This window comes from Prunus dulcis, chromosome 4 (genome assembly GCF_902201215.1).
Source record: "Prunus dulcis chromosome 4, ALMONDv2, whole genome shotgun sequence".
Taxonomy (NCBI): domain Eukaryota; kingdom Viridiplantae; phylum Streptophyta; class Magnoliopsida; order Rosales; family Rosaceae; genus Prunus; species Prunus dulcis.
This window is the reverse complement of record NC_047653.1, coordinates 20018572-20039922: the sequence shown is the minus strand read 5'-3', so window position 1 is coordinate 20039922 and position 21351 is coordinate 20018572. Positions and strand designations below refer to the sequence as shown.

General features: G+C 39.0%; 3 protein-coding genes across 4 annotated transcripts; 2 read left to right on the top strand and 1 right to left on the bottom strand.

The window, feature by feature from the left end:
* Positions 1-9080: 9080 nt before the first annotated feature.
* Positions 9081-14882, top strand: LOC117624868 (nudix hydrolase 26, chloroplastic). Of its 2 annotated transcripts, XM_034356362.1 has the most exons (7): positions 9081-9464; positions 9569-9619; positions 10680-10772; positions 13383-13477; positions 13826-13940; positions 14039-14138; positions 14666-14882. In XM_034356362.1, the coding sequence occupies exons 1-6, from the start codon at positions 9180-9182 to the stop codon at positions 14102-14104; spliced, it is 705 nt and encodes a 234-aa protein (XP_034212253.1). In that variant the 5' UTR covers positions 9081-9179; the 3' UTR covers positions 14105-14138; positions 14666-14882. The 2 variants fall into 2 exon arrangements, with proteins under 2 accessions (XP_034212253.1, XP_034212252.1); XM_034356361.1 differs by lacking the exon at positions 14666-14882 and having other exon boundaries at positions 14039-14336.
* An 81-nt stretch (positions 14883-14963) lies between these two features.
* Positions 14964-16922, bottom strand: LOC117624867. The gene has a single exon (XM_034356360.1). The coding sequence runs from the start codon at positions 16884-16886 to the stop codon at positions 15198-15200; it is 1689 nt and encodes a 562-aa protein (XP_034212251.1). The 5' UTR covers positions 16887-16922; the 3' UTR covers positions 14964-15197.
* Positions 16923-19175: 2253 nt separating this feature from the next.
* Positions 19176-21155, top strand: LOC117626650 (ABC transporter G family member 23). Its single transcript, XM_034358437.1, has one exon. It carries the CDS (start codon positions 19176-19178, stop codon positions 21153-21155), a length of 1980 nt encoding a protein of 659 aa, XP_034214328.1.
* The last annotated feature ends 196 nt before the right edge of the window (positions 21156-21351 follow it).

Here is a 21351-nt window from a genome sequence, read left to right as displayed (position 1 = left end):
CCGACACTATGAGAGCCTGATTTCTCTAATTTCCGCTTTAGCTTCAAAAATTCACCAACAATCTCTCCCTTTTTGGAAGTGAAAGGCAGATTCCGCTTCTCACTTAAGGAGATGGCCTTCTCTTTTGACACTAAGCAAGCATGACGGACTATGGTGGGAAGCAATCGATCACAATGGGCAGCATGGAATCGATTAAATGCAGCAAAGCAGCGATTCCAGTAGTTTTGGTAGGCTTTCGAAAGACCGCCAACACGCCCTTTGTTGGCCAAAGCAAGGGCAAAAGGCCTGCCATCTCCCGGCACTTGGTCCTCAGTCCAAAAGACTCTATGCAGTAAAGAGGGTTCTCCGTGGATAGGACTGAAAGGCACACCTTGATTGAACCCAAGCTGTTGTCTGATTCGGTAAGGCGAATAATGCACGGAAATTTCCAGGTGGTCATCACCCAGTGTAGGCAAAGGAAGGCCTGCAGCGCTTAGCAACGCTTCCCTTCACAATTGACGGCCATGTGCTGTCATTATTGGGGCCCCAACTAGATCATCGGAATCAGCATAGAAGGGCATACATTTAAATCCTTCTGCTAAAGCACAGTAAGGGCGAAAGATAAATCTCTCGACATCGTCCAGCAGCTCTAGGAAATTCTGGCCCTTCCTTTGCATCCGTCGTGACCATCTGCAAATCAAAGGGAGACTCTCTGGTACGTAGGAACCCGCATTAGAACCGGCAAGTGTCTTAGCCTTCGAGTAGGGAACTGGGGATACCTCTATCCCTCGGAAGCGCTCCCATAAAAAGACTTGCAGGAAGCTGGAATTCAAGAGAGTTTCCACAGCCATGGTTCCTGCCGCTCCTTTCTCAAGATTTTGAACCTGGTCAAGCAAGCGGTATAGGTGCCCCAAGAACATGGGGGCTAGAGGAAGCATGCTGCCATGTGCCATCGCCAATGCCAAAGGAAATACCCGCTCATGTAGACAGTCTTCAGAAAAATCACAAAAAATGAATCTTCCAAGCCATAATGATATAAACGCCGCAAGGCGACACGGTTCATTCCTACTAACATCCCCGAAAAATTGTATCCAGTTGCTAAACCGCAGAGAAGTGCTAGGGGAAGTAGGGGCGCCCTTTCGTAAAGCCTCAAGCTTTAGTTTATCTTCTGGAGTCAGCGCAATGTGGAAGGGGTCTTGGCTGCCGCAAAGTGGGTGGTGGAAGATGTTGGCTGCATCCTCAAGTGTGGGAGCAAACTCAGATAAAGGTGTGCGTCTCGGTCCTCCATCGCCTAACCACATTCCGGAGCATCTTGGCTTCAATATGAATGTCGCAAGCTTTAGAAATAAAGATGGCATCCAGCACCCCTGCCCGACTTAGAATGTCACAAGTGGAAGGGTCCCTCAATTCGCGGTCAACCCACTTTGACCAACCCTTACTGGTGCCACACGGATATTGAAAGAATAAAGGGACTGCCAGAAATAGGCCCCTCTCTATGCAGCACCTCGATATGGATGCGGGATCAACCACTGGAGTTGTTTCTGGCGCTGGCTCCCCATCAATGATTATATCTTCATCAATGCTCTTAAGCAAAGGCGGCGGCCTCCCTCTTCTCAATCTGTCATCTAGGGAGTAGAGATGATCCCTAAGGATGGAGGACGGATTAATCAATGTCATGGTAACTCTTGGCAAAATGATAAATACCTGCACATAGGAATGTGGAAAGAAGCAAAACAGAATTAGCACACGTAAGATACGTGTCAAGCACGGCTAGTTGAACTCATCCAAGCGAACACGCAATTTAAAATTCAAGCTCATGGCAAGTAAAAGTCTCACTATGTGGTCAACGAGCATGACAAGCAAGTCCCTTCTCAAAAAAAAAAAAATTTCAACCAGGCAGTACAAAACACGCACTCTGTCAGTTTCTATTCTCCACAAGCAACACACGCAAAATCCACGATTGATCAGGCATGTATTCTCAAGGAAAGAAAGCCTAGGCCAAGCACCAGTCCACACCTATTCTAAAGTACCCAAAGTTGGCAGAGACATTTACCCAAAAGGCTAAGACAGAAGCACCAAAAATCCACGTTAGAAGACTAAAGGATTTGTAGGTTCCAACAGCAGAGGCGTCAAGGGTTTCTAGCACCTGCACCACCTATGCCTGAGACATATATACCTGCAAAAAAATAAACAAAAGAGAAAGCACATCATGCCAAGATTAGCCTTTTCGCATACAAAGGGGGAGCCCGTGCAAGATAAAAGTGAAGAAAATAGGGAGAAAACCCTAGCCAACGTTTCCCTCGCACGAGATTTGGTACCTTTCTAGCAACTCAAGCGAATCAAAGAAAAGGGGACCCCAGAAGATTGGTGCGAACCCTTCCTTGCCAGCACCCACGGAGTAAGCGCTACTGTTCCGGCGGAAGCCAAAATGGGTGGAAGGGGTTAGGTACTTGGCTATCAAAGCAAGAGGAAATACCCATGAGTGTAAAGAACCCAACCAAAATTCCCCAATAAACCTAAGGGAAAACAAGAGAAAGGGCGTACCTAGTTGAATCTCCCAAGGGATGGCCTTGAATGCAACCAAAAAAAAAAAAAAATCGAGGATTCGAGGAAGAAACCCGCACAAAAGGAAACCCTTCCAGCAGTAGTGAACGGGCTCCTTTTGAACGAAGATGGGGTCGAGTCTGGCTGGAGGCGGGTAATTTCTGTCTGATTGCACTCTTACTTGGTTCGAATTCGTGGAGGAGCAAAGGGGAACGAAGGGAGGAGAACTGGAGAGAAGTTTTGGGTCTGGTACGGGAAAAGAGAAAGAAATTGGAAGAAGTTAGTGTCTAGTTCGAGAAAAGAGAAAAAGAAAGGAAGAAAAAAAATAAAAAAAATAAAAAAAATAAAAAAGGAAGAAGAAGGCGGTTGGCGTTGGGAAACTGCAAATAACTGCTGGGACTAATCATGACACGCCGTCATTTTGCACGCGGGAAGAAGAGAAGTTTCCTACAAATACAAATCTGATTTTTTTGGGTTGGGTTTAATTACTCGGCCCATTCTAGCACCTGCTCATGGCCCGTATAATTAAGGGGGCTAATATTGAAACCCAAAAAATTCACGGTTGGGCTCGAATAAATTATTGGCCCAAAGCAACGCTCTATTAAGAAAAGATGTGAAGAGAAGTGCACAAAAATCCATCACATGCGAGTTATAGTTCACGTTCCACGCTAAATAAATAAATTGTCATGCTAGGAGTTGAGATAAAATATGCCCGAGTTACGAACCCAAGCTAAAATTGAACATCGCAACCCTTCCCAAGGATGATAAAATAAAATAAAACATGCCAACCGACATGCCCCGCCAAGCATGAAATCGTATTTCACACACAACCACGCTGCAAGCCTAAGTGGGCCCAAGCCACTCAAATGCCCGGGGCTTGCTTGAGCGGGTTGTGGTATGGATGGTAATGAATCAACATGGGGCCCATTGATGGGCCGAGAAATGGAAGGTCTCAGGTTGCTTGGGAGCCTAGAGACTCAAGCCCATTTCTTATGCCCAAACATGTGGGTGAGCACAAGAGAGAAAAAATAGCCCAATAGCCCAAGCAAAATGGCCCATTGACACAACCAAAAGCCCAATGTTTAACAAAAATAACCCACTTGCTCAAGGAGCCACCTGGGCCCATACAAAACCCAAAATAAGCCACAAAAAACCTCAGCCCTTTGCTGGAAAATAGAAGCCACGTAGAGAAGGTCTGCAGGATCATTGAACAAAGATGCTGGGAGGTTCCAGCACATGGAGAGAGCAAGTTTCAAAGCCAAAACATCCAAGGAACCAGGGGGTATTAGCAAAGAGAAAAAAGCACCCTTCGAACTAGCATATACATCCCAGCTCCTTTCCTCATCAGACTTAGCCATGAAAAAAAAAGGGAAGAAAGCGATAAAAGAGAAGGCTGGGAATGGAAGTCTCCCATAGAGACAGCTGTGGGAAAAGGAGGCCTTGAGCTCCAAACTCTGATCTGGTGCAAATAGGCAGAATGGATTTCCTCAAGAAGGAAAAAGTCAAGGAAGGAGATGACAAAGGAAGGGAAAAGCTTGGCCAAAATGAGTAGAAGCCATTAAGATTTCTTGGGAAGTGATGGTTTCCAGTGGCTATAAAATGAGGTCTCTTCCACCCAACAAAGGGGAGCAAAAAAAAAAAACCCAGGCCTAGAGAGCAAGTTTTCTCTCTAACTTGCAAAAACCCAGCAATTTCGTGCACTGTTCACCCTCATCTCCATTCCTCTCTTCTGGCAGACAGAGTATCTGTCAAGCTGCCGGAAGAGCGTTGTTCTTCATTTCTCTCTTCCTAGCCAAACCTCCTACAAATCTCCCCTTTCTCACCTTAACACTTTCCTTTTTCCCCTTCAGAAAGCCTAAATTTCCCCTCAGTGCTAAACTCATGTTGATTTTGCTTCCATGCCACATGCCTCTCATGCCAAGCTCAAAAGTTTATCTATAAGCATGCAAAAATTACCTGTAAGCTGTCATTATTTTGGTTGGTGAAGGTAACCAAAATACTTCCTAAGGCTCCGCTGCCCTTTTGAAGTATTTTCGGGGCTTAATTTTCGAATTCAGACAAGGGGGTAATTCCATCAGTCTGCCCTTTACGGCAGCCCAGCCCATTTACAGCTGCCGGAAGAAAAGGTCCCATACAACAGTATATGTCGACGATATGAATCTAATTGGAACTCCTGAAGAGCTCCAAAAGACTGCTGATTATCTCAAACGTGAGTTTGAGATGAAAGACCTTGGAAAGACAAAATATTGTCTTGGCTTATAGATTGAACACAATGCTAATGAGATTTTTGTGCATCAATCAACTTATACTGAAAAAGTATTGAAGCGGTTTGGCATGGATAAAGCCCATCCACTTAACACTCCAATGGTCGTTCAGTCGCTTGACACTAAGAAAGATCCATATTGTCCAAAAGGAGATGATGAAATGGTCCTTGGTCCAGAAGTACCATATCTTAGTGCAATAGGTGCTTTATTGTACTTAGCACAATGTACCAGACCTGACATAGCATTTTCAGTAAATTTGTTAGCAAGATACAGCTCTGCTCTAACAATCCGACATTGGACCGACATCAAACATATTCTACGATATCTTCATGGGACAACAGACATGGGCTTATTCTATTCCAGTGAATCGACCAATGCCCGAGTATTGTTGGATATGCTGATGCATGATATCTCTCTGATCAACATCAAGGACGCTCACAAACTGGGTATGTGTTTACATGTGGAGGAATTGCAATCTCATGACGCTCAACGAAACAAACATTGGTAGCCACATCTTCAAATCACTCAGGAATACTTGCCCTTCATGAAGCCAATTGTGAATGAGTTTGGTTAAGGTCGGTGATCCATCACATTCGAAGCACATGTGCCCTATCCTCAGCAACGGACACTCCAACAATCCTGAATGAGGACAACGCAACTTGTTCAGATCATAGGAGGATACATCAAGGGTGACAGGACCAAGCACATATCACCAAAGTTTTTCTAAACACGTGAGCTTTAAAAGAGTCAAGAAATTAAAGTCAGACAAATCCGTTCAAGTGATAACCTGGCAGATCTCTTCACCAAATCTTTGCCAAATGTACATTCCAAAAGTTAGTGCATGGCATCGGATTACAACAACTCTGCAAGCAATCAAATTAGAGCATGCAAAATCAGGGGCAGCACTCAAGAGTCCTCAAACACAGACATATGTGTGTGTACTCTTTTTCCTTCGACTAGGCTTTTTCCCACTGGGTTTTTCCTAGCAAGGTTTTAACAAGGCAACACGAGCGCATTTAACATTACCCTTATGTCCCAAATAAAGTTGTACTCTTTTTCCTTCGCTTAGGTTTTTTCCCACTGGATTTTGCCAAGCAAGGTTTTAATGAGGCAACCAATCTAGGGACATGTGGTCTCCAAGAGGGAGTGTTGTATAGGAAAATGGTGAAGCCCACATGAAGAAAAGAAGGAGATATTAGTCAAAATGTTAACAATGATGTTGGATAGAAGCATCATGATGTCTCTCTTATCAATCACGAGTGCCATTTTCTTTGCCTATAAATAGGCATCCTTTCTACTTGCAAAGATATACCAACGGAGAAGAGAAAAGAAGAAAGGAAGAGTGAGAGAAAAGAAGAGAGAGTGAGAAATCTGAGTGTCAGTGAGTTTTATCTAAGAAGAAATTATGTCAATGTAAACACCACAAAGAGCAAATATAATTCTACTCCAAATATTAAGTAGTACTTCCAATACTCTGATTATTTTATTTTTATAACAATTGAGTATTTAAATGATTTTTTTGTCTTCTTGGTTTTAGAGCTCCAACTATTATGGATACCTTTTTAGTTAAATTGGAGTTTTAAATGAAGCTCTACCCACCCTTTTTAGAGCCCCAATCATTGGGCTTGCTCTTATAATCGGCCCACATATTCCCATGCCAAACTCGACTTCTGTATTGTTGTTTTTGTAATTTTTTTTAAAATAATTTTATTTCAATCTTTTTAACAATTATGTATATATTAACAATATTTATTATTTGTTGAAAAAAAAAAGCCAATGACCTCTTTTTTAAGAACATTTAAATAGAAAATGGTTAGATTATTTATACAGAAATTATTGATTTTAAAAATATATTATTAGAGAAAAGAAATAGACTTCAATTCCCCAAAATCCATCTGGAACAAAAGATGACTAAAGTGCCCCTACCCCTAAGGGCAAAATTGTAATTCATTATTAAAAAATTAAATAACACAATTAAATTGGATCGGGGTGTTACAAGATGAAATTCAACTTGGCCATGCGCAAATACCACATCTAAAGGCATTTTGATCTATGCATAGTTGTGGCATTCAGTTCCAAAACAATACACAAAATTATATGATTAAAATTACTAAAATTAAAATAACAAGAACAAAAAATGGAATAGGACCCTTGTGGAATCACAAATTCACACCTCAACTCAGGGCACGCCACGTGGACTCTTCATGTCATGAATGATGAAAATACCCTTAATGAAACGAGAGGGAAAGGAAAAGGTCTACGCAAGCTGCCCATACCCCCTCCAGGCCCAAGAAGACATATGTCGCAAGGCTTGTAAGCAGACAACAACCTCAATTAGTCGAGCAAGGCTCAGGGAACGTCGGTTGAGGTGAGAAGGAATGCTCAACCATGAATCATTGTTCAATAAAGCACATACACCGGCAGGCGTCGCCACGAAATCCGAAATGGATCACAACCACCATCCTACAAACATGGATAGTGTCGTTGTGGGCTAACTTCCATAATCCCATTATCTTCTCCACATCAGAGAAGTGCATGCCCACAAAGGCTCATCACCTACCACCTGTCATCTACAAGACTACAACTGCCAGCAGCCTCCATAAATACCCAAACAATAATGTAAACTTGGTTCACACTGTCTGAATCATTTTGCATTCTCTCACTCTATATTAACATAAACACCATCTTATTTAAGCAACAAGGGTTCCTTGGCAGACACCACACCGATGGTCTTCCTTAACATTTGTTGTTTTGTAGATCACTCGTAGTAGCACTATTTATGGAGAAATTTGCATCTACGGTCTTGACTTACATACTAGTGGTCTTACATTCTAACACTCGTGGTACTTTAGTAGTGTGTGTGAGAAATCCCTTTTCACTTATAAATTGTGCTTGTATTCAACGGTGCATGGCTTCCACTCAAAGAGAAGCCCCATCGGAATAGTCAACGAAGAGTAAACAGTTAGAATTGATTAAAGAAGAAAGAGTGTGAATGACTTAACCAATGGGTAGATGGATAAGAGGGTTGGTCCACGACCCCTCGATGCATTCCGCTTGAATCTTCACAGTCATGTCTAGCCCCTAGTATAGTGACTGATTCCATGTAGAGTTACATACTATAGTATAAAACCCTCAATCATGCTCTTTCCAATGACATATATAGATTGCCTTTCCTTCGGCTACCTCCTTCTATCTCTACTTCTGCTAACAACCGCTAGAATTGGGATATCGAGAAAGAGGGTAGACCGTAAGGCCCCGTTTGGTTCATGGGAAATGAGGCTTGGGGATGGGAAATCAATTGCTTTCCCATGATTGATAAGTCCATACATGGGAAATGGTTGCCTGGCACATGAGAAAGTAGGTGGGAAAGTGAAGCCCTCCTCCTCTCTTAGGTTTTGTTTTCCCTTCCATGGAAAAATTTGGGAAAATGAGCCAACATTAAATGCACACTTTTCATGACAATATTGTCCTCATTAATACTTTAGAATTACAATATGGCATTAAATATATATATTTTATTATTTAATTTAGTATGGTCATAATTGGAAAATTAAACAAACTTTATTTCACATTCCTACACAAACCAAACATGGGAAATGAAATAAAGTGGTATTTCACAGTTACTCTCCCAACATTACCGAACATGGGAAATGAATCTTCAATTTTTCCATCCCTTGAGAAATGACATGGGAAATCTCCCATCAAATCCTTTTCGTGAACCAAATAGGGCCTAAAGAGTTGAATAAATACAAGCAAGAAAACATAATCCCAAACTATACACAAAAAATAGAAAATGCATGAGGACAAAAAAAATTAATTTACCCTATATTTTATATAGTTGTTTGTTGAAGATATAGCATTGCTTTGGTGAAGGTTTCTTAAAGGGATATGATTTTTCCACTCTCATTTTCTTCACTTACACTCCATTTTGCTTTTTAATACTTTTTAATCAATTTTGTTCTTTTCCTTTCTTATTCTACCCTTACCCTACATTAATTTCTTTGTACTTCAATTTTATATTAGTTCTTTTTCTTTATACTTAATTTTTCAACTTGAACTCTATTTTCAGTATTTTTTTTCCTTTAATCGAGTAAGAAATTAAGTTTTTTTTCCCCTTTAATACTGAAAATAGAGTGTAAGTTGAAAAATTAAGTACAAAGAAAAAAAATAATATAAAAGTGAAGTAAAAAAGAAATTAATGTAGAATAAGAATAGAATAGTAAAAAAAACAAAAAATAAAATTGATTAAAAAATATTAAAAAACAAAAAGGTGTAAATGGGGAAATCAGCTCCTTCTTAAAACCAACAGGCCCAGTCAGGAGCCATAGCGATATGCATAAGCAGGGGAGTTGGAAGATGTCCCCCCCTATTTGGACGTTATTATTGAATTGAATGGATATATGCCGATTCGCTTTGCTTAATTCCCCACTTCATCTTCCTCCTTTATCGATTCTCATCAGGCCTCCTGTTCTGTTTCAATCCTTCCAAACTTGCCCTCCAAAACTCACCAATTTTTCGAACCTGCTACTCCTCCCCCAAAAGCCCATCAATCATACTCGACTCCTCTGTACCTCCTCCCATACTTCATCGCCATCGCCGTCGTCGTCATCAATGGAAGCTCCTCCCCAAGGTTACCGCAGGAATGTCGGCATTTGTCTCATCAACGATTCTAAGAAGGTCGGGTTTTCATCTCCTTTTATATCTGTCTGTGCCAACTCGTGTGTATAGGCGTATGTATCTCCATAAACTGAATTTGTTTGTATACGTATTTTTCTACGCAGATTTTTGCTGCTTCAAGGTTAGATATACCCAATGCTTGGCAAATGCCCCAGGTAAATTCATAAGGATGTTTGGTGACTTGGGGATTGGATTTTTAGGTAGGATTGGATTGGTTTACATTGTATTGGAAAAAATAATACTAATACAATCCTAAGTTGGCTGGATTGAGTCAAATATGCTATTTGGAGTTTGTTTTTTTAATATAATTGAATAACATTACAGTCTTTTCAACACTAAAAATAACAATTCTCTATTAAAATAACAACTATAATTTTTTTCGAGTTTCCATCAAACCTGCGCCTACACACACACACACACACTGCACATACACGAGTTTTAAGTTTCTTTGGAGCATCCATGCAAGCACTTGAAACATTAAATAAGATTACAAATTTTTTAATAAGCGCTGAATTGTGCATTCCTATGTCTCAATATCTGGTACAAAGGAAGAACCTTTCGGTGACAACCCCTTTGAATATGGTCAGGCAACTTACCTGCTATATAACACTTTATAACAAGTAGGAAAGGAAGGATCTTCAATTTGGAAGAAGGTCCAGAAGTACCAAAATTGACAACTGTTTAGCCATACTGTTTTGACTTGCAGCTTAGATCTGCCATCTCATTTCATTGAACATGAAGTATCTAAAAGGGCAGTACTCCTGATATTAATATGTGGGTTTGGCTTCCACTTACAGGATTAAATGAACATTGGCGAGTTATGAAAACGTATTGGATTTCCAAATGGTAAATATATTGTTGAATGAAACAGTGTAAGGCATGAAAGAATCCAATGTACAACCATTACAAAACTTTTTCTCAGAATTAAATATCGTCCATAATTGCTTATGTGGTACTAGTTAGGATCCTGTTAATGATAATGTGCCTACCTTCTGCTCTAATCACGGATTGCTGTTTTTCGTTTACGGCATGACTAAATGAAGTTTGGTTGAATCAGTTATTGAATATGTAAAGGGAGGAAAAGTATAGAGTTTTTAATAGGAACATGCCAAGAGTGTAGCTACTAGCTGCAGTCATTACTTGATTTCCTCTTGTGTGAGATTTCGTTGTTTTATTTTCATTCAAATAGTATTTAATAAAATTTCTGTTGGAAAGGGTGGTATTGATGAGGCTGAAGATCCAAGAACTGCAGCCATGAGGGAATTAAGAGAAGAGACAGGAGTAAATTCAGCAGAAATTCTTGCAGAGGTTGGACTTTTCTGCTGCTACACTTGTATTTCCATTCCTGTTTTCATGTTTTTGCAACATTACACCAAACATTTTTATGTCTGCATTTTGTTAAGTAAGTATGAGAGAATGCAAAAAGATATGCTAATCGAGTTGTATGTCTTTGTTGGAATTTTGTTGGTTGTTTTCATTTGGTTATCAGACACCAATAAAGTCTGGTGAAGGAAACATTAAACTTAGCAGTTAAAAGGGAAAGCATTAGAAAACCTGAACTAAGTGGTCTACAAGGATGAGCTTAGATATGCTGCTTACCATGTTGGTGTTTGGATAAAGCAACAACATTTATTTTTCATAAATGCAAATATGAGCGGTAAGTGGAAATCCAACTATAGTTAGCAGATGTGGAAGAAAAAAAAATTTGTTGAAGTTAAAACTCTGAAAGAAAGAGATGTTTGACCAATGACCCCGCAAACTTCTGCTCTGGTAGTTCTTCAATTTTCTCTCGAAAGCCCACACATGAAACTGATTAGTTATACTAGGCCTAGGTATTTCTTGTAGAATGCTTTCCACATTTTCTTTCTCCAATTCTTACACAATTTTGCACTCTAAATTTAGCCTTGGTAGAATTACCAAACTAGATAGTATATGTATATTATCTCTTCAACAATTCAAATCATTAAACTGGAGATTGTTAGATAGAGTCACAGAATTCATTGAATCTCCCTTCTCTTGTTCCTACTATTCCAGAATTTTATGGTTCACACTCTATTCCATTATTCATAAAACAAATTTGCAGTTTTATAGTGAAAGCACGATAAGTTCGTGTTAGTTTCATTAACAATTAACACATTATATATTAAGCAATTGGAGCTAATGATGTAGTTGCCTTTCACTGATCATGAATTGTTTTAGTTTTTCTTTTACATTTTTTAATTGAACTAGGATCTTATGTGAAGTTAAAATCCATATATAATCTTAAGATCTTGGGAATAAAATCTTATTTGTGCTAAGTATGTTGGGAATAAAATCTTATTTGTGCTAAGTATGTCACTTTCATATTTATCTTTAATTTGTTTTCTCAGATTTTGATACACTAAATTTTTGGTTCTGATAGATATTATGGATTGCTTTTTTCTTTTTTTTTACATTATTGGCATAAAATAAATTATTATCATGGGCTTGGGTTGAGCCAATACTCTACTGTGAATGCTTCTGGTGTGGGTAAGTAATGAGTATACTACAGTAGTTATCCATCTCACCCAACCTTCTGTCATTGTCAACAGTCCAAAACGTCCTAGTCAGGTCTACAGCTAAATGCGGTGTTATAGAACTTATGGTTGGAGCATAACAGAAGAATCTTTTAGGACTACAAGGGTGTGGGGGTGGCTGAGATGTGGGATAGAGTGAAGTTTTGGGCGGCGTTATGGGCTTCGGTTACTCCTGTTTTTTAAGAATTTGGCTGTCTCTTCTATTATGCGAGATTTGTTAGCGGTTGTGAAGTGATGTGTTGCTCTTTTCTTTTTTCCTGGGTGGCCTTCTTGTTCGTTTTTGTCCTTCTTTCCTCTGTTTGTTTTGTTCTTGAGGTTGCTGTTTTCTTTTGTTTTGCTCTTGTGGATTCCTTATCCACTTGCTTGTTTCCTCATTTATCTCCTTTTATTTTATAAAGTTTCTATTTTAAAAAAAATGTCTACAGCTAAATGCATCTTAGTCCGATCAAGTGCCCTAAGCATCCTTGTTACACCTTTCCCTCCTCCGATTCTACCAATATCACTGAACTCCTTATCTCTATCACAATCTCGAATGTATTCTATTCCCTATTAGGAAGGTCAGAGAGGAAGTCTTTGTCATAGAGGTAGGAAAAGAATGAGGGGGACTTCGAGACTGAATCCTTTCTTATTGTCCCCTCCTGCAATAAGGACACACCTAAGGATGATACTTTGAATGAGTGTGATTTCTACGGGGGTGCATCTGGTTCCTTATTTTCTGGTTATTTAATCCACCTTTTTCTTGGAGGTATTGTAGTAATTCTGGTTTATACTATTAATAGCATTCTAAGAGAAAGTCAAGGTTGCAGATTTCATGATTCTATTAGTCAAGGTTGCAGATTTCATGATTCTATTCTAGTATTCCTTTCCAACTACTTATGCAGTTAAACAAGATGCTTATTTGGCATTTTTAATACCAATCCTATTCTTTATGAAAACATTTTCTCTCCTAACTAACACACTCCATTTGTTTATGTTTGTATTAAGATAGAAAGAAATTGGAAATGCAGGAAATGGGATTACCACCTGAAGATCTGGTGAACCTTCAAGTTATTTTGGAAAATGATGGATAGTTTTTTTTTTTTTTTTTTTGGGTGTTCAACATGAGTCATTAACATGTTTGATTACTTTTATCTGTTTCTCTTTACTTTAGACACTTATATGCAGCTTATGTTTGTTATGTTTTTCTTTTTGTTACATCATGTTTTTATGCTTACATTACATGATTAATAGGTAATAAGTTATTGTATATTATCTGGTGTGTTATAATGTCCTTTAGCTGTCTATTATCCGTACCTTTTCTGGTACATATCCGCTTGTGGGAAAACGTTCAGTTATGATTATTTTTGGCTTTTGTCCTGTTCAGGTACCTTATTGGTTAACCTATGATTTCCCACCAGAAGTTCGGGCAAAACTTCAGCAACAATGGGGATCAGACTGGAAAGGCCAAGCACAGAAGTGGTTAGTGTCAGGATCACAATGCCTTGCTTGTTGCGTAGGCTGCAACCTGTTTAATCCTTCGTCTGGGGACAAATATTATATGCCAGTTTATAACCACAAGGCATCCCATCATCTTCATTTAACTATCAATACAAGTTTAATCGTTTAAGCATGCAATCAATGTAGCAATCATTCATTTGTGCATGAATTGGTGCTCAAGATTAGTGCGAAAACCATATTCTAAAGTTTTGCTTCTGCTTTTGCTTTCTTCTTTTTTAGGTAAGAGAATAACTTGCTGAAGTTCAGAGATGACATGCTCGTATTCACATGTTCTTATTTACACAATTACATGTATGTGCAATTTCACAGGTTTCTTCTTAAGTTCACTGGGAAGGATGAAGAAATCAATCTTTTAGGTGATGGGAGTGAAAAACCTGAGTTTGGCGAGTGGTCATGGATGTCAGCAGAACAAATTATTGATCTTGTGGGTTAAACTTAGAATACATATCGTTTGAATAGCTAATGTTATATATTATTTTTATTATTTGAACATGTATTTATTATTATTATTTTTTGGTACAGGCTGTGGATTTCAAGAAGCCTGTCTACAAGGAAGTTCTTGCAGTTTTCGCACCCTATCTTCAATAACCTAGGGTTGAGGGACCCTGATTGAATGATTTGAGTAATGTTTTTTGCAAGTTTTTGCTAGGCATCTGTGATCTATCTGACCATAATGAAAAAAGCAAAAAGCTGAGTTTTTGCTAGGCATCCGTGATCAATCTGACCATGTCAATAAGTACTTTTTTTATATAATAAATTCACCAAATCTTGAAAATGAGATATCTGACCATGTATATGATATAACTGTTATTTGTTCCCACCCAGAAGAGTGCAAGAATTGAAAGTGCACACATGCGCTTCCCCATTCTTACAAATTCTCATCTTGCATAATGAAAGTTGTGTGTGTGTAGTTTTTTTTTTTTTTTTTCTCCTTTCTAATTAAATGTTTTCGATTGAAAGGAAGTTGAAGCCTAGAACAAACAAACGAACTAACAGGGCACAGCCCTGAAAGGAACCTTTCTCAAACAGATGCAATCCAAGTGACTCCAAACTGATATTCTAACTACTCTACTGTAGTAGGAGAGGGATCGAACTCGAGCACACTGCCTTGAACATTTGGCCTAACCCATTGTCACCTTTTCAATGCAGATGACGTGGTCAAATTCCCGAATGAAACCTATGTCAACCATATGCCAATGCCTTAATGCCAAGGTCGACTCAGATGCTAGCTGAGATAGTTGGAAGGGATAATAAAGCTCCGAATATAACAGTAAAGATACCTTTCAAGTTTCAAACTGCAGCTGGTCTGATACTTTGAAAGGTCCGAAGTTATGTTCTCTGTATATTAGGAATATGTTTATAAGAGCAACAATGTAATTCATTGCATGTGTTCGAAAACATGTAGAATTCATATTCGTGTTTAATGAATTCAGCACTGACCCTTCAAATACAATCAAAATCTTGCAATAAAATACGAGACATACTCATTTTCTCGCTTCCTCACAACAATGCTTTGAAATTTTAGCATCCAATCAACTTAGAGAGGAGCTACGTTTGAACGTTTTAAATTTGTCCTCGCTTCCTTAATCAGGCTTGACAAAGCCTTTTGTAAGCCTGAGCTTCATGATCAACACCTAGCCAAGCGCAAGCAAACTTGGAGCTTCTTAAGAAAACAGTGCAACTACTGATCCACCTTCTGAAGTATATTAAGCACATGTTTAGTAACGATATCTGCAACGATCTCAGGAGAGAACCTTGTGATCATGTCTTCCCTTGCTTTTTCCCCTTTCACCTTGGCTTCCTCGACATTATTCAGCACATGCCTCATGAGCACACGAAGCTTACTGACAGAAGGTTCTGCCCAGCGATGCCCTCTGAAAGGCCCTTCCATTATGTCGCTCATTCTATCCACCGGCAGTGGATAGCTATTCTCCCCAGTCAGATACTCCGTTGGCCCTGACCAATTCGTAGCAATCACTGGCAATGACATTGCCATAGCTTCAACAAGAGGCCTTCCCCACCCTTCCCCTCTAGATGGAAGAACAAATGCATCAGCTGCCTTGTATACCCGTGGCAAATCAATCTGTGCTATGTGAGTATCAATCACATAAACTGGAGCCCAACCAGTCACTGGTTTCTGCATTCCAGATTTTTCCACAAACTCCACTATCTTATTCCCAAAATCTCTATCAGAGTGATAAGGATTTGTTAGAAGATACAAGGCAACCCCGTCTGCCTCACTGAATTCTTCCAAATAAGATTTCAACAACACATCCCATCCTTTCCTATACTCCCACTTGAATATACTCATAAATACAAATTTCTTCTTCACTTTCGAATTCTGGGTTGTCTTCCCCATAACAAACTTCCCTATAGAGGCAAGATTTAAAGGCTCATACTCAAGTGGATCAAAGAACTTCACATCAATAGGCTGCACAATTTTCACAACCTTAGATTTATCAACCCCACTTTGTACAAATGTTGACACATGAAACTCAGTAGGAACCCAAACATAATCCATTTGGTTACAGCGCTTCACATGTTCCGGATTCACCCTATCGGTCTCAAACATGGTCCGGCCAATCACCGACTTGAAATTTTGGTAAGCTGTTGGTGGGCAAGGGAGTGTTTCAAACAATGGAGGGTTCCAAGCACCAGGCTCACTGTGGCATATGACTATGGTCTCCTTCATACTACATTGTGTGTGGTAAAGCTCAACTGCCAAGTTCTTCATATATTTAGGCAAGCCCTCCCAGAATTCTAGGGACTCCAGATCACCATGTTGCTCAATAGCCATTCTAAAGTTTGGGTTTTTACTGTGTTCATGAAGGGCTAAAATATATGACCAGCTTTCTGAACTGTACCCACCACCTGAAAGGAAAGGAGCCATCCACAGAACACAGTAGGGGGGCTTGGAAATGGGATTTGGTACCTGGGCTTGCTTGGTTTTTTGTTTTGGTTGAAGAAAGCCAAACAGAGCTTGAAAAATGGCGGGCTGTGATGAGAATGTGTACTTCAGCTGCTGGGTTTTGAGGTAGTTTGTTTTGGTCAAACTGAATGAGATAGCAAGGATGAGAATTAGGATGGATGATAAGTAGAATGCATAGGGTTTCAATTTTGATGTGAAGGGGAGAGTTGGATTGGGTTGTTGTTGGTTTTCAATGGGTTGTTGGGTTTCATTTGAATCCATGAGAGAGGGATGAGAGAAATAGTAATGTAACTGTGCAAAACCAGAAACAACACTCAGAAGGCTAGTGGTAGTGAAACCATGAGCAGAGAGGCACAGAAACTGAAAGAGCGATGCTGTGCAGAGGCACAGACGGTGGACTTCGTGGTAATTTGACTTAGAAAGAGCAACTCCGTATCTCATTCAGAGCAGAAAAATATAGTCGGTAAACTACGAAAAAATTGTACGTACGTGTAAAGAGGTAAGGCATTAAATTTTTTTTTTTTTGCCCAAAAAGATATTGAGAAAATTTTAAAATTGTCACTTGAACTTATATTTTCAATTTCTCACTTAAACAAAAAACAATTTGGGCGATTTTCCATAGGATTCATACAAAACTGGTCAATCCAACCCATCCTTGTATTTCTCTTTGTAATTAGAGCCATAATTGTTGCTTATCATGTTTAGAAAATATATTCTTTGCATATGTGAGTTAGGCCAATTGATCAAGGTATTATGTTCGTTGCCCTACATCCGAGTTTGATCCCCTCTTTTTAGAGTAGTTTAGAATATTGTAAAAGAAAAAAATGTGCCAATGGGTTCCCACCATAGTGATAGTGGATTCCCCCTGCCTTCCATGGCATCCAGAATCAAACCTCAGTCGAGTTTCTTTCCTGCAATGTAATGTAATAAAAAATAAAGAAGAAAAAAATGTATTCTTTTTTTTACACAGGTAAAGATTAATATAAGAAGATATAACATGAAATTGATAATAAGAAGTAATACATATGATATTAAGAAAATATAAAACGATAATTCACTTGATTGATTCATATATATATTTAGTCAAGAATAACGGCAATGATTATTTGGATTGAAAGAGAGATTCACCGTTTATAATTTCAAGTTTTATTGAGCCCCGTAGAGCCGCCTGATAATAAAATACCTATCAATCAGCAAGAATATTATTTCTATTTCTCCCCTCTTACATTGACGTTTTCTTCGGATTGAATTCAACTTATATGATGGAAATTAAATCTATATGGCCTTTTCAGCTCCTCTGGGAGTTGGCCAATTGTTAAAGCTTGAGATATTGGGGGGCATTTGCTGGGGTAAATCTACTGCCTGGATTTTGCACAATAACATTGATTCTGAACTTCTGAAGCATTTCATCATGAAACACTATTTTATAAAGTCGGTAATGTAGCTCAACTAAGATGGGTAGGTCTCTTCTCTTCCTTGATTTCTTTTTTAGGACAAGTGAAAGTCTAAATTACAGAAAATAGAGTTTCTTACACACACAACCACGGTATTATAGGAGTTCGAACATGAAATCACTAGTCGTAAGTCAAAGCCTTTTTCTACTAGGCTAGACCCGTTGGATCCCTAATTCTTTTCTGTATGCACAAAGTATTTTATTTTTGGGAAATTTGCATAAATAACACCTGAACTTTCAGGCGTGTGCGTCGTTACCACCTGAACTTTTAATTTTTATTTTTAACCACCTGAACTTTATAGTGTTGCAATCCACCATCTACGTCTAACTCCGTTAAAGTTTCCGTTAAATTTAAAGGTATTTTCGTCATTTAACTATAACTAAGAATAATTACATTAAAAAACAGATTTAAAAATACAAAAAAATAAAGCTAACCTCCATACCTCTCTCTCTTTTTTCTACTCCATCATCTTTATTCCACCAAATATCATATCAGATTGCAATGGTGGGTTTTGGGAGGGTGGGTTTTTTTTTTGCGGTGGAGCAAATTGAAGTTGGAAAAGTTGGACAAGTTGGAAAAGTAGCAGTATGGTGAAAAGTAGGAGTAGGAGTACGGTGGGTTTTTTAGGTCTTTTTTAAATAAATAAATAAAAATCTGTTTTTTAATGTAATTATTCTTAGTTATAGTTAATTGACGAAAATACCCTTAAATTTAACTGAAACTTTAACGGAGTTAGACGTAGGTGGTGGATTGCAACACTTTACAAAGTTCAAGTGGTTAAAAATAAAAATTAAAAGTTCATGTGGTAATGACGCACATGCCTAAAAGTTCAAGTGATATTTATGCAAATTTCCCTTTATTTTTTTATTTTTAAAATCTGGGTTCATTTATATTAAAGCAAGTTATTTACATACACTAAATTTGCAAATACATTTTAGTTTTCTTTTTTCTTTTTTGCTTGACGTAACCCTAGTTAATTAACCTGCAAAGCATCGCCTAGAACAGTCTTTGGATCGGTATGCAAAGTTTTATTAGGTTGTTTGTTGTGAGGTTTCTAAACCACTTCACCAAAAATCTAGACTCTGATGAAGGTTTCCCATAGGCCCTGTAAGTCTAAAGTTTTCCATAGGTAACCAAACTCCACCAACCAGACACCACCTTCTTTTGGCTCTTGCTTTCCTCCTACCTCCATTTCTCTGGCTCATCTTGTACATTAATTTCAATTTCTTTTTCTCATCCATTTTCAAGCAGAATATTAGCTGAGCTCAAAAAAATTATGGCAACTTGCTTTAAGCAGCAACCGCAGCCAAGCATGAATAATGGAGATGACTCAGTGATACTCTTTTCAACCTCAAACTCCCCTGAAGAATCCACCAGCCCTGCCTCTTCTTTCTACCACTCATCTCCACCACCCCACCATTCCAGCAGTAACCCAACTTACAAGCTCACAGTACAAAACCTTTCCCACACTTTTCTCCCAAGTAAGGGTTTTATAACCACTTCATTTTGTCATCTGGTGCAAAAGAAGCCTAAGCCAGTTAGCATTCTCAAATCTGTCTCTTTTTCCGCCACAAGTTCTGAAATTCTTGCCATTGTTGGCCCAAGTGGCACTGGAAAATCTACCCTTTTAAGAATAGTATCAGGGAGGGTGAAAGATAATGATTTTGATCCCAAATGCGTCTCGATCAACGATCATCAGATAACTAGTCCTGCTCAATTGCGAAAGATATGTGGATTTGTTGCACAAGAAGATAATTTGCTTCCTCTGCTCACTGTGAAGGAAACTTTGATGTTTACTGCCAAGTTTAGGCTCAAAGGTATTGGTGCAAAAGAGAGGGAGGATAGGGTAGAGAGGTTAATGCAAGAGCTCCGTCTTGTACATGTGGCGGATAGTTTCATTGGAGATGAAGAGAACAGAGGGATATCTGGTGGAGAGAGGAAAAGGGTATCAATTGGTGTTGATATGATTCATGATCCACCAATTTTGCTCCTTGATGAGCCAACTTCAGGCCTAGACAGCTCTTCGGCTCTTCAAGTCATTGAGATGCTTTCTACAATGGCCAAATCAAAGCAAAGAACTGTGGTTTTATCAATACACCAACCCAGCTATAGAATTCTCTATCACATCTCTAGCTTTTTGATCCTCTCTCATGGCTCTGTTGTCCATAATGGTAGCATTGAATTACTCGAAGAAACTATAAGCAAATTGGGACTGCAAATTCCAGTGCAACTTAATGCAATAGAATTTTCCATGGAAATAATACAGACACTGGAAGATTCGTATTCGAGAACTGATCAAATATCTGGGATAGAGAACAAAGAACCATACTCCTACTCATCATGGCCAGAAGAAGAAATTGTCAGAGATCAACAAGATAGCAGAAAGATTGGTACATATTATTTTTCTAGTTTGTATGAGATTATGTTTTTGTGCTCAAGATTTTGGAAGATCATTTATAGAACAAAGCAGCTGTTCTTGGCGAGAACAATGCAAGCTCTTGTAGGAGGATTTGGCTTGGCAAGCGTATACATGAAAGTGAGGAAGGATGAAGAAGGAGTAGCAGAGCGGTTGGGCCTCTTTGCTTTCAGTCTCAGTTTTCTCCTCTCTTCTACAGTTGAGGCGCTACCGATATACCTTCAAGAGCGACGTGTTTTAATGAAGGAAGCCTCAAGGGGTGCCTATAGAATCTCCTCTTACATGATTGCCAATACCTTTGTCTTCCTACCCTTCTTGTTTGCAGTGGCAATTCTCTTTTCTGTTCCTGTGTATTGGCTAGTAGGACTCAATCCCTCTATTGCTGCCTTTGCTTTTTTCACTTTCGTGGTTTGGCTCATCATTTTGATGGCTAGTTCTCTGGTGCTCTTTTTGAGTGCAGTCTCTCCTGACTTCATATCAGGAAATTCTCTTATCTGCACAGTTCTTGGAGCCTTCTTTCTCTTCTCTGGCTACTTCATTCCGAAAGAGAGCATACCAAAATACTGGCTCTTCATGTACTATGTTTCTCTTTATAGGTATCCGCTGGACACACTGCTGATAAACGAGTACTGGAGCATTCAAAGCGAGTGTTTCTCTTGGCATCCTCAAGATTACTCCCACTCAAAATGTTTGTTAACAGGCAATGATGTGTTGAAGAGTAGGGGACTTGACAAGGACACCAGATGGATCAATGTGGGGATCATGTTCGGCTTCTTTGTGCTCTATCGTGTGCTTTGTTGGATAATTCTGTCTCGAAGGGCTTCGAAAACAACAATCTAGACAGTTGACTTACAGTATCAGATTGTTAAGGATCTTTTAACTTCCACATTGTGCTCTAAAATTTAAGGCTGGAGGAAGAGCATGCAGAAGAATAGAGAGGGAGAAACAAAACATGTACCGTAGTTGTGTTTAATCTTTCTTCCATGCACAAAATAAGATGATTACATGGCTTCATTCAGGCTCTTCAAATCCCTGC